At 48.3% G+C, this 12538-nt stretch overlaps 2 protein-coding genes and 1 pseudogene across 2 annotated transcripts; all 3 read right to left on the bottom strand.

Annotated features, from left to right (window-relative positions):
- Window positions 1–4049: 4049 nt before the first annotated feature.
- On the bottom strand, window positions 4050–5722 carry LOC107276645 (probable aspartic proteinase GIP2; annotated as a pseudogene).
- A 2761-nt stretch (window positions 5723–8483) lies between these two features.
- Window positions 8484–12538, bottom strand: LOC9270164 (probable aspartic proteinase GIP2). The gene has a single exon (XM_015782044.3). The coding sequence runs from the start codon at window positions 10042–10044 to the stop codon at window positions 8686–8688; it is 1359 nt and encodes a 452-aa protein (XP_015637530.1). The 5' UTR covers window positions 10045–12538; the 3' UTR covers window positions 8484–8685.
- Window positions 11060–12538, bottom strand: LOC4338739 (probable aspartic proteinase GIP2). Its single transcript, XM_015782043.3, has one exon. The coding sequence runs from the start codon at window positions 12496–12498 to the stop codon at window positions 11185–11187; it is 1314 nt and encodes a 437-aa protein (XP_015637529.2). The 5' UTR covers window positions 12499–12538; the 3' UTR covers window positions 11060–11184.

The raw sequence follows: 12538 nt of genomic DNA, 5'->3' as shown, positions 1-12538 counted from the left end.
CAGGAAAAAATACAGAAATAACCATTTGATTGAACCGTAATAAAAACATAGGAATTGGATGAGAGAGACTCAAAGGAAAGTTACCAAGAGGTTCAGGTTGAACCTCTTGCTAAATTTCCTCCATAATTTCTATAGGATTGTCAATTTCATAGGAATTTCAAAGCATTAGATAGGATTCAATCATATGTTTCAAAGGGCTTCATACAAAATTTTCCTATAGGATTAAAATCCTCCAAAATTTCTATATTTTTTTCTCCAAATCAAAGGGGCCCTAAACAAGGCCTTAACGTGGTTAGGATCAAAGTCCAGACCTACTACCTCTTTGTTGGGCCAGTTTAACCAATGTTAGTTAGGAAAAATGGATTTTAATATCCCCTTGAGATATATTACTTAAATAGTACCCCTCCATCCTAAAATATAAGTATTTTTTGATCCTGATACAGTCTCCGAGATGCTACTTTGACAAACAATATCTATAAAAGTAAGATGTTTTAAATAAAAATAGTTGCATATTATGTTAGTTTGTTTAATGATAAATCTAGTAACATCAATTTTACATGATTATATTTTTTATTTCTTTGCTATTAATAGTTAAAGTTAAAAATGTTTGACTCGTTACTATGCTAAAAATGCTTATTTTTTAGGACGGAGGGAGTAATAAAAAAATTTAAAGAGAAAAAAGACGAGATAGATTAATATGTGATATATAACTCCAGAAACATGCAAATTTATATTTGATAGCCGCAAGTTGTAACAAAAGTAATAGATTTAACTGTAACTTGTACACATATGCTCAAAGTCATATTTATTTTTTTTCAACTTGTAGAAGTTAATATTAAACTAGAATTTTGTGAAGTGATATATTGTATACTAATCTATCTTATTATTTTATTGTTCTTTTTAAGAAAATCATAACTTTGGGACGATATGTAAAGAATGAAACGAGAGCTTTGCCTGTTACTTACCATCTCCACGGCTTCGTCATCGTTGATTTTGTCACGAACCGTGTACAAGGCTACAAAGTAGCCGTAGCAGGATTTGCCATTTTTGGGTGTGTGAGATCTGACTCATCCAAAGCAAAGCATGCATTACTGTGATCTGTCCTCCAGGGCTTGCTTCCTGCCATGATAGCTAGGGCACCATTTGTCGCCGTCTCCAACCTAAAACCCTCGCTGCTGAGTAGGAATAGCTATTTTTTGAATTGGGAATTACCTCATCCATAGAAATTTTACCAGTGGGCGTGAAGAGACAGACTACGGGAGGAACAAGAAAATCAAGCTTACTAGTATTGGAGAGGCTTTTGTGCGTGACAGCGTGAGAGTAGCTCCAATGTTAGGCTAAAATTGAACCGTGCGCACAAAAGGATCGGACCGAGCAAACTGAGAGTCGACTTGTGTGTTAGAGCAAGTTTAATAGAATAGCTATCTACTAACTCTAAATCATCTATAGTCAATATTATAATAGCCAATTAATACAATAGTTGCTTACTATACTATTAATACCTGATCTCACCTGTCATACACATATTACATCTTGGAGTCCATGCTGCAGCTGGCTACAGATCTGTAACCCGCTGCTCTTCTCTCTCTTTCTTTTATCTCTTTAAAATATGTTTATAGCTGGTTTATAGCTCGCTATTGTACCTACTCTTAGAGCAAGGCTAATAATGCAACCGACCTATTGGCTATAATATTCTTTGTAGTCTTCTCTCAGTCTACCCGTATAAATAGTTAGCTCTTTACAATTAATAAATGGTCCACTTGTCTCTCTCACAGAGTTTCTTAGTTCTTGTGTACAAGCCGGCTATAAGTTTACAGTCCGCTTCTCCTCTCTCCTCTCTTCTCTCCTCCACCTCAGTATTTAGCTGGCTCTCTTAGTGAAAAAAGCGACTTCCAATGAGCAAAAACATTTCCTATCATAGGGTCACACGAGTGGGTAGGGCGGACGCAGGTGAGATTGAGATTTTCATCCCACGAATCAATTTTCACAGCGATCGAACAGATATTTTGTTCAATTCGCTTGCATGGACTGCACTAGTCAAACCAACAGTAGAGCACTACTACAAAACATATAGTGACGGAAGTGATAAAACCAACAAATATAGTGCCTTTCCTACCCACACGCCCATCAGCCCACCAAAATACCAAGAACCGGCATCTTTATCTCCTAATAGGTGCCAGTTTTTTTAAAAAACCGACACCTTTTACCCCTGTCAGAAATAGATGCCGGTTTTAATTTAAATCTAACATCTTTTAGTTGGCGCTAGGCCCACCCAAGAACCATCATCTTTGTGGCAAAAGGAATAAGTGTCAGCTTTTTTAAAAAAATCAACACTTATAATATATTATAGATGCCAGTTTTTAAACAACTGACACCCCATAAAACTGAGCCGCACGGGGAAGGGAGGCGTCCGTTCTTATCCATCCATCCTTCTCTTACCCACCTCTCTCTCTCTCTTCTTCCTTCTCTTCCCTCCCCTCGGCTCTCTCATGCACCCACCCCATCGAGCGGCGGCGGCGGCGTCCTGGCGGTGGAGATGGCCACGGCGCCTCCCCTCTGCCAGATCCGCCGGGGAGGGGAGGCGTCGGCCCAACACGAGGTGCCGCAGCGGGAGGCAACAGCGCCCTCCGCCAGATCCTACCGGGAGCGGCGGCCCGACAGGAGGGGGGACGGGGACGGCAGAGGCAGGCGGTGGTGAGAGGGAAGGCGGCGGCGGCAGAGGCAGGCGGTTGCGAGAGTGGAGGAGACGGCGGCGGCAGAAGAATCGGATTTATGTTCTTGTTTCTCATGTGTTCTTGTTGTTGTTCATGCAAAAGAATCGAGTTGAAGGAATTGAGATTGTGTTATTGTTCTTGTTCATGTGAATCGGGTGTGTTCTTGATTGGTCGGGGTGAAAGGGATCTACTCGGCTCGATGCATCAGCCGAGTCGGCTTTTTTTTATTCGTAAAACCTTAAAGGTGTCGGTTCTAAAACGTAAAAACCGACATCTTACCAATGTAGATGCCGGTTCTATAACCAGCATCTAAGAGGGTTTCCAACAAGCACCAAAGTGCTTTAATTTCTGTAGTAATGGAGGGGCCCTGATAGGAGTAGCATTTATCCCGGTGGAGTGTGCAGTGTTACGAGGACATGCTACCGCTATAGTGTGAGGTACAACATCCAAGTCAACATGAAAAAATGAGTAATTTTCGTAACACCGTATAAACTTTGCTAAACTAGCATTCGATGTTTTCTACAGGAGAAACACAAATTTTACACTCAAGTTATTGCATAACTATAGTTTTAGAGCTCCACCTTCACATGAACCGCTACAAGACAAGTGAGTTATACATGTCAAACATGTAGTTTTTCTCGTCAAAACCTATCATTTTCTTCAGACTAGCGAGAGTGCGAGACTCTATTCGTCGGCGACATGGCGTTGCACGTACTGGTGGAGTCTAAACTTCTAGTTTTATGAACGACGACTTAGCTTAAATTTCATAGTTCTATGAGATATAAAATCATGAATTTGTAGTAGTGTGATAATTTAGATAAAACATATTTGCTCCCTCCGAAAAAAAATTCTATGACCGAATCTGAATAAGCATCCATCCATTCATTCTTGAAAATTAGTTTTTTCAAAGACAGAGGGTGTACTTGGTAAAAATTAAAGATGTCAAGTGTGAAATGGATTCTAATCTCTTAAGGGGATGCCTCATCGTTTTTGCATGTCATTTAAATAATTATAAAGAATTAAAAAATAGCAAGATAAAATAATATGCAATATATTACTTCAGAAATATGTAAGTTTAAGTTCAATTTTGATCTCCATAGGTTATAACAAATTTAACTCTAAATAGTATGCGTGTGCTTATAGTTATTTTTTTTAACTTGTAGAAGTCAAATTTAAACGTGCATGTTTGTGAAATAGTATATCACATATTAATTTGGGTATTAATTTATCTTATAGTTTTTTAGGATATATATAATTTTTAGACAGACAAGAAACAAGAAACTGATAACATCCGCCGAGAGATTAAAAGAATTCCCCTAAAAGTATGTATGATTTCGCCAAATTTACTGATGTTTTTTCATTACAACAGAGATTGCAAAAGGCTAGCACCGAGATACTTCGCACTATCACATACAGAAATGCAGAATTTATACAAAGTGAGTATAACTCAACTGATCAGGTTTCCTGTGGTGGAACCTGTCCACCAGGTTCAAATCTTAAATTTAACATGGGCTTGTGTTTGTATCATTTATTTAAAAAGAAAACAAATGAGCTACCCTGGCAACTGCCGGCATTGCTATATACTAGCTAGCTAGCCAAGGTGAAAGCTGTTGCAGGTCGTCTGCAGCAACGGGAGGTAGGAGGTGAAACCCAGCCGTGACCCCTCCAGGTCGAACTCCAGCAGGTTGTCCTCCATCATGTGTCCGCCGATCACCACCGACGTCTCCGGGGCTACGCCTCCATCCACAACGCCGAAGCAGAGCGCGCCGTCCTTGGTGGCCACCATAGAGTTCGCCCCGAACACCACCCACGACACGGCTTTGCTCTGCAGCACCAGCTCGACGGTCGGCACGGCCGGCCCCGCGCGGGTGCTCCCCACCATGGTCCCGTCGTAGCAAAGCTTGAACGGCGCCACGGCCGGCACACGGGGAATCATAGCCGTCTCGGCGGCGAACGCGTCGGTGACCGCCTTGTAGATGGAGGTCTCCAGCACGGTGTAAGGGGACAACATGCTCAGCTTGGTGCCGCCCACTCCGCTCTTGGCGATGGCCAGCAGCGTCGCGTTCAGGGGCACGGCGCGGCCGTTCACCTTGATGCCCGTCACACCGATGAAGTACTCGGTCGACTTGTCCCCTGCCGTGGACACCCCCCGTTGTGGTCACCGGATTGACGAGTAGCGGGGTGTAGATTAGTGACTTGGAGAGGTCCATGACGGGCTGGAACTCGTAGGGCGCGTCGCCGAAAACGACGACGCCAGATGACTCAGCCGGCGCGAGGCAGAGCGCGAACTTGCGGGAGAAGCGGAAGATGGAGGCGACTTGCGTGGGGAGCGCGAAGCGGGCGCGGCTAAGGGACATCATGCCCGTGGCCGCGGCGCCGAGGCCTTTGGTCAGGGACGTTGCACCGCAGGTGAACAGAAACCCCGGCGCGGTGGCGCGCGGAACCGGCATGGGGCGGCAGGTGGTGTACAGCGACAGCTTGTCTGTGATGATGTTGCCGCCGGTGCTGACGCGCGTGATAGTGTACTCCGGGAACCCGGTGCAGGTGTCGTTGAGGCAGCCCGGGGACGCCGCACCGGAGCAGCCGGTGGCACAGGCGGCGCTCTTCGCGAGGCGGCAAGGCTTGGACCCGCACGGCACGCGCGCATACGACGACGACTCGTACCCGGACTCGCAGTCCACCCAGAGCATGGCGCCCGCGAGGTCAACCACGGCCTTCACGGGCACACTCGGCGTCCGCTGCCAGAACATCGTCACGTACTGCTGCGTTGCGCCGTCCTTGTCCACCGGCAGCAGCACGGCGCTCGGGCTACTGCCTGAAGCCGCGCGGCACGGCGAGAGCGGGACGAAGAGCAGTAGCACTAGCACTGGCGCGGTGGAAGCGAGAACGAGACGAGGAGGTAGGCATGCCATGCTGGGAAAACCAAGGATGTGCAGTGACGGTAGTGAAGGATCGAATGGTTTTTATGGAGCGCGCGCCCACGCGCGGCCAGGAGGGTAGGTCGCCGCGCAGACGCAGGCGCAGGGGCGAGACCGCGCCAGGTCGCGAAGTGGACCTCCGGAATATAACTCTTCTACCACTTGCTAGTGCTGCTCCTGTATTTTAAGGTTTGGGCAAGTGCGATCTTTGAACAAATTAACATGTTTTTTATGGGTGAGATGAGATCCAAAGGGAATGGATCCTATATTACTGTGCTCTTTGTGATCCTGTGATCATGTCCCTGTCCTGAGCCCCTGACGCGGTGACGACTTACCGTTTGTCGCTAATCTGATATAATGGAGTAAAACTCTGGTTAGAATCTCGGAGAAAACCTATGACGCTTGTGTTGCTGACAACTCACAAGTCATTTTATAGAGAATCACCCTCATGCGAAAATATATATCGATCTCCGTTCAAGCCCCTATATTTATAGATAGGTTGATTTTTATAGGTGGGCTTTTAAGATGTTCGCTTTAAAAATTATACCACATGAGAAAATAACGATGAAATACAAAAGGCATTGGCCACAAAAGGAGCAGCTAAGTCTCCTTCTCACTTCTCCCTCATTCCTGTTGCCTCCTTTCCGGTGAAGAGAAAATAACAATCAAATATAAAAGGCATTGTCCACAGAAAAGGCGGCTAAGTCTTTCTCTCACTTCTCCCGGCCTCTTTCCTGTTGCCTCCCTTTCTTCAGGCGACCTCTCCGTCTTTCCTATGCCCCTCTCCCTTCCTAGCGACGGCTGCTTCAAGCGGTTGAGGCGAAGGCGTCGGGATTCGATTGGTTGATAGAAGCGGCCACAGGAGGGCACAAAAAGCAATGGAGACGGCCGCCACGTGCACATCTATCTCTCTAGATCTACCGACGGGAAGGGTCGGGGATGATGGCGGACTGCACCAATGGCAGCGGCTTCGTCGACGAATTTTTATTAATTTGCCGATTTTGTCGGGGAGTTAGGTATCGACATGTTATATACCCGACAACGGTACTTTATGAACGTAGCGTACAACTGATACCAACATATGCACCAGTATGGAATAAAGAGACAAGTAACATTGATTTTGATACTAAGTTCGAGCCCTCAAGAAGGGTAATAACACTACTTTAGTTTCAGTATAAAGGAGAAGCAAACAAATTAATCATGAGAAACAAGGCAGTGGGTTGTATTATGTGGCTAGCTATCTGTAGGGCTTCCTCGTGGTGTAATCTCAGTGTGGTTTGTATCTATGACTTACAAGTTGTAATTAGATGTCCTCCCCTCTCTGGGGGCTTGGTATCTAAATATATGAAAGCAACAAGCTTTCTAAAAGGAGGATAAGCCACATCATCTACAATGTATTGACCGTTGGATGAACTGGTAAATGAAAATACACCGTTGGATCATCATGCTCATCTATGACAGTGGAAACACGTTGGACCAATCCGGATGCTTCTAGACTAAAGACCTCAAAAAGCAGAGAACTCATGTGCTTAGTCTATTTAACACTACCGTTAAAAAAAGTCTTTTTAACACTATATATATGTTTGCTTAATTAATCTCCTGGCTAAATAAAGGAAAAAAAATATGACGCCTTACCCGTAAATTTATATTGAATTTATATGCAAATTTATATCTATAATGTATACTACTTTTGATTGCTTGGTATTGGAGCAACACACAGCAACTAAGTAGTATCCACTGTGTACCAATTTTATTTTAAAACAGTCCCTACAAACGCACACACTACACTTAGGATCACTTAGTGTTATTGTTGTCTCCGTTCTAAAATATAGGTGCTTTTAACATTCAAAATTTCTCATAAAATATAGCTATTTCTACACCTACTCTCTCATCTTAACCAACATAGTCATATCCTATTTAATTTCTTCATCTACTTTATAATGTCAATCAATTACAGCATTCCTCCATTTACATCTCTTGCTACTGCATCATTCCCAAAATAAGTATTATGGCAAATTTTATATAGAAATATAAAGCATTTCTAGGACACTAATTTCAATGCATATCTAAGTATTTTTAGCCAATCAGGTGTTCGAAAGAGCCAATCGGAGTAGTTCAAAATTTGATAGTAAGTGATCGAAAGAAATCATTCCTCCTTAATCTTACTCTTTACTAAACAAACTAGAAATACTTATATATAGGAATTAATGGAGTATATTTGAAAACAAAGAAATTAAAGTACTTACAAAACCGGTACCTTCAATTAATGTTAGGATCAATGTCTCAAGTCTAATTATATAGGTAGGTACGCTAACGCTCAAAGTCGCACAAGTGCGACTAAGTGGCTAGTTTATATTGAAAGGCTACCCCTTGTGCAAGTAAAACTTGGGAACCCTAAGTAAGGTATGGGCAGACAAATACCTATCTTTCTCGGGTTAGACTCCATAATCCTTCCCTAAACAAGCAGAATTCCTTCCTTACATGTAATTTTGTCTTAGATATATCCTTCAGTATAACATTAGGTATACAATATTTTCGATGGTGACCAATATAGGTATACAAGGTACGCCATATCTATAACATTGATATTATCTTTCCGGAAAACTTTTTTTTCAAAATTTGTATTTAACTTTTTGCCAAAAATCTTTTTCAGCCGAACGTCTTAATGCACATGCCTGCGAAATTACTTTTCACACGCAGTTGTGGTGCCCTTTTATGTCAAATTCATTTTTTCACATACGTGCAATTTCAGGCGGACACTCCACCGCCTGAGAAAAGGGATTTTAGCCGTACGTGAAAATGAGTTTTGTAGTAGCGCCGGTTGTAATATCCCGAGCTTCGAATTAGTATATTTTGGAAAAAACAATCAACTTTTAAATCATTGTCCGAATAGGCGATCAGAAACCGTGGATGCGTGGATACGGCATCTGGCGGTTCATGAGCAATTCTAACAACAAAGTAGAAAGGGAAAATTAGAAATGTAGGTACTAGTTGATAGTATTAGCTACCATGGGTCCATGGCTACTACAGGTTGCCCACAGTATTGCTATCTGCTAGCCGAGGCGAAAGTTGTTGCAGGTCGTCTGCCGCAACGGGAGGTAGGAGCTGAAACCCAGCCGCGACCCCTCCAGGTCAAACTCCAGCAGGTTGTCCTCCATCATGTGCCCGCCGATCACCACCGATGACGGATACAGCGCGGGGCCGCCGTCCACCACGCCAAGGCAGAGCGCGCCGCCCTTGGCGGGCACCATCGAGTTTGCCCCGTACATGATCCACGACACGGCCTCCCTCTGCAGCACCAGCTCAATCGTCGGCACCGCTGGCCCCGCGCGGGTGCTCCCTACTTTGCGCCCGTCGTAGCACAGCTCGAACGGTGCCACGGCCGGCACACGGGGGATCGTGGCCGTCTCGGCCGCGAACGCGTCGATGACCGCCTTGTAGATGGAGGTCTCCAGCACGGTGTAAGGAGACGCCGTGCTCAGCGTGGTGCCGCCTACGCCATTCTTGTCGATTGCCAAGAGCGTCGCGTTCAGTGGCACGTCGCGGCCGTTCACCTTGATGCCCGTCAAGCCGATGAGGTACTCGATCGACGTCTCCCCCGTTGTGTACTTCCCCGCCGTTCTCACCGCGTTGACGAGCAGAGGCGTGTAGATGAGCGACGACTTGGAGAGGTCCACGCCGGGCTGGAACACGTAAGGCGCGTCGCCAAATACGACGACGCCAGCTGCGGAGGCCGGCGGGAGACAGAGCGCGAACCTGCGGGAGAAGCCGAAGGTTCGGGCGAGCTGCGTGGGGAACGCGAAGCGGGCGCGGCTGAGGGACACCATGCCGGTGGCGCCGTTAGCGAGGCCCTCGGTCAAGAACGTGTGGCCACAGGTGAACAAGAACTCCGGCACGGTGGCGAACGGCCCCGGCGCGGTGCGGAAGGTGGTGGGCAGCGAGAGCACGTCGGTGATGATGTTGCCGCCAGCCGTGACGCGCGTGACCGTGTTATCCGGGAACCCGCTGCAGGTGCCGTTGAGGCAGGCCGGGGATGGCGCGCCGAAGCAGCTGTTGAAGCAGCCGCCGGTCTTGGTGAGGCGGCACGGCTTGGACCCGCACGGGACACGCGCGTAGGACGACGACACGTACCCGGTATCGCAGTCCACCCAGAGCGTGGCGCCCGCGAGGTCCAGCACGGCCTTCACGGGCACCTGCGGCGTCCGCTGCCGGAACACCGTCGCGTACTGCTGCGTCGCGTCGTCCTTGCTCACCGGCAGCACCACGGCTCTCGGCCGGCCTCCTGCCGCCGAGCGGCACGGCGAGACCAAGACGAAGAGCAGGAGGAGGAGAGCGCCGGAAGCGAGAGGAGGAGGAAAGCGTGCCATTCTTCTGAGAGGAAGGATGCGATATTCCGATGGGGTGTGAACCATTGCAGCGGCGAGGAAGGATATTTATAGGGCGCACCCTCGCGCGCGGTTTGGTATTTCGGCTCTCGCACCAATCACCATCCCAGAATACAACGGCGATGGATGGCGGTGGTAGCCTGGTAGGGCAGACTGTATAGTCGCGGGCCGAGCGAGAGTACGACTGTACGAGACGCCGAAGTGGAAACGGAACTCTGCTGTTATAGCAAGGAAAATGCTGGTAGTATTTGACGGTCTGGGCATGTGCGAATTGCGACCTTTGTTCTCGACCAATTGCGGGCCACCATGCAGGCAGGCAAACCATCTGCACAGCCTTTTGCAGGGGTGGCCATTGTTGTATGGGTGATGAGATGATGGTATCCAACTCATCCAACTAATCTAAACTGGACCAGTGCTGATCAGCTGGAGCGAGGGGAGCTGAAATGGGAGAAGACTGCACAAGCAGCGACGGTTGATTACATTTGCTGACAAAGTAAGGTCAAGTGCTTGAGATTACCTATACATTTTACGATAAATTTTCTCTTAAAAGTTTGATAGATATAATTATAATACAATTATAATGTAATTACACTGTAACTTACATACAGCTTGTATGTAACTTTCAAAAGTCTCTCCGTAACATGCTATTTCCGTCAAACGGAGGTCGTGGAACGAACCCTCACACATATGTGCACACAGCGACTTTTTTTCTTCATTTGAATAGATCTAACGATTTAAAATTATGTGAAAGTTACATGCTTACATTATAGTTGCATGCAAGTTACAGTGTAATTACATTACAATTATACTGTAATTATATATATTAAATTTTTAGAAGAAAATTTATCGATAAATATATAGCAAAATTAAATTACATTACGATTGTACTATAATTACATCAGTCAATATTTTAGAAGAAAATTTATCGATAATATATAGCAAAATTGATTCCAAATTGTTGTTTCAGTCAAACGCCACCTCTCACTATCAAGGATATGGTAAAGAACAAGTAGATCCAAGTCAAATGCCTACGCTGGTTGACTAGTTGTAATGGATGAACAATTTATTCCAACAACTTCACACGATTGCACAAAGAAATGCAAAGCATCTTTTTTTTTTTTGAGATAGTAAGCTAAGCTGCAGTGGCGACTGCCATGCGTTGCACATCTAGCCGAGGCGAAAGTTGTTGCAGGTCGTTTGCCGGAACAGGAGGGAGGAGCTGAACCCCAGCCGCGATCCCACCAGGTCAAACTCCAGCAGGTTGTCCTCCATCATGTGACCGCCGATCACCACCGACGTTTCCGACGCCACGCCGCCGTCCACCACACCGAGGCAGAGAGCGCCGCCCTTGGTGGCCACCATCGAGTTCGCCCCGAACACCACCCACGACGTGGCCTCGCTCTGGAACACCAGCTCGACCGTCGGCACGGCCGGCCCCACGCGTGTGCCCGCCACCTTGCTCCCGTCGTAGCACAGCTTGAACGGAGCCACGGCCGGCACTCGCGGGATCATGGACGTCTCGGCCGCGAACGCGTCGGTGACCGCCTTGTGGATGGAGGTCTCCAGCACGGTGTAGGGGGTCACCGTGCTCAGCTTGGTGCCACCCACTCCCTTCTTGTTGATGGCAAGCAGCGTCGTGTTCAGCGGCACGGCGCGGCCGTTCACCTTGATGCGCGTCAAGCCGACGAAGTATTCGGTTGATTTGTCTCCCTTGGTGGACACGCCCCCCGTGCTCACCGGGTTGACGAGGAGTGGTGTGTAGATGAGCGACTTGGAGAGGTCAACACCAGGCTGGAACACGTAGGGCGCGTCGCCGAAGATGACGACGCCGGCCGCGGCGGCCGGCGGGAGGCAGAGCGCGAACTTGCGGGAGAAGCGGAAGGTGGCGGCGAGCTGCGTGGGGAAAGCGAAGCGGGCGCGGCTGAGAGACACCATGCCGGTGGCGCCGGCGGCGAGGCCTTCGGTCAGGAACGTGGCGCCGCATGTGAACAGGAACGCCGGCGCGGTGGCGAGCGGCCCCGGGGCCGGGCGGAAGGTGGTGGGCAGGGACAGCACGTCGGTGATGACGTTGCCGCTGGTGCTGACGTGCGTGACCGTGTTCTCCGGGAACCCGCCGCAGGTGTCGTTGAGGCAGGCCGGCGACGGCGCGCCGTCGCAGCTGGTGGCGCACGCGTTGGTCTTGGCGAGGCGGCACTGCTTGGACCCGCACGGCACGCGCGCGTACGACGACGACACGTACCCGGCCTCGCAGTCCACCCACAGCGTGGCGCCGGCGAGGTCCAGCACGGCCTTCAAGGGCGCCTGCGGCGTCCGCTGCCGGAACATCGTCACGTACTGCTGCGTCGCGTCGTCCTTGCTCACCGGCAGCAGCACGGCGGACGGGTCGCCACCTGACGCCGCGCGGCACGGCGAGACCGAGACGAAGAGGAGGAGCAGGAGAGCCGTGCAAGCGACAGCGAGAGGAGGAGGCATGCGTGCCATGCTGGGAAGGCGAAGGATGTGACTGATCGATGGTGATGTC

This window comes from Oryza sativa, chromosome 5, assembly GCF_034140825.1.
Source record: "Oryza sativa Japonica Group chromosome 5, ASM3414082v1".
NCBI lineage: Eukaryota > Viridiplantae > Streptophyta > Magnoliopsida > Poales > Poaceae > Oryza > Oryza sativa.
Note: the sequence above shows the minus strand (reverse complement) of the source record. Positions and strands in the feature narration are given on the sequence as shown.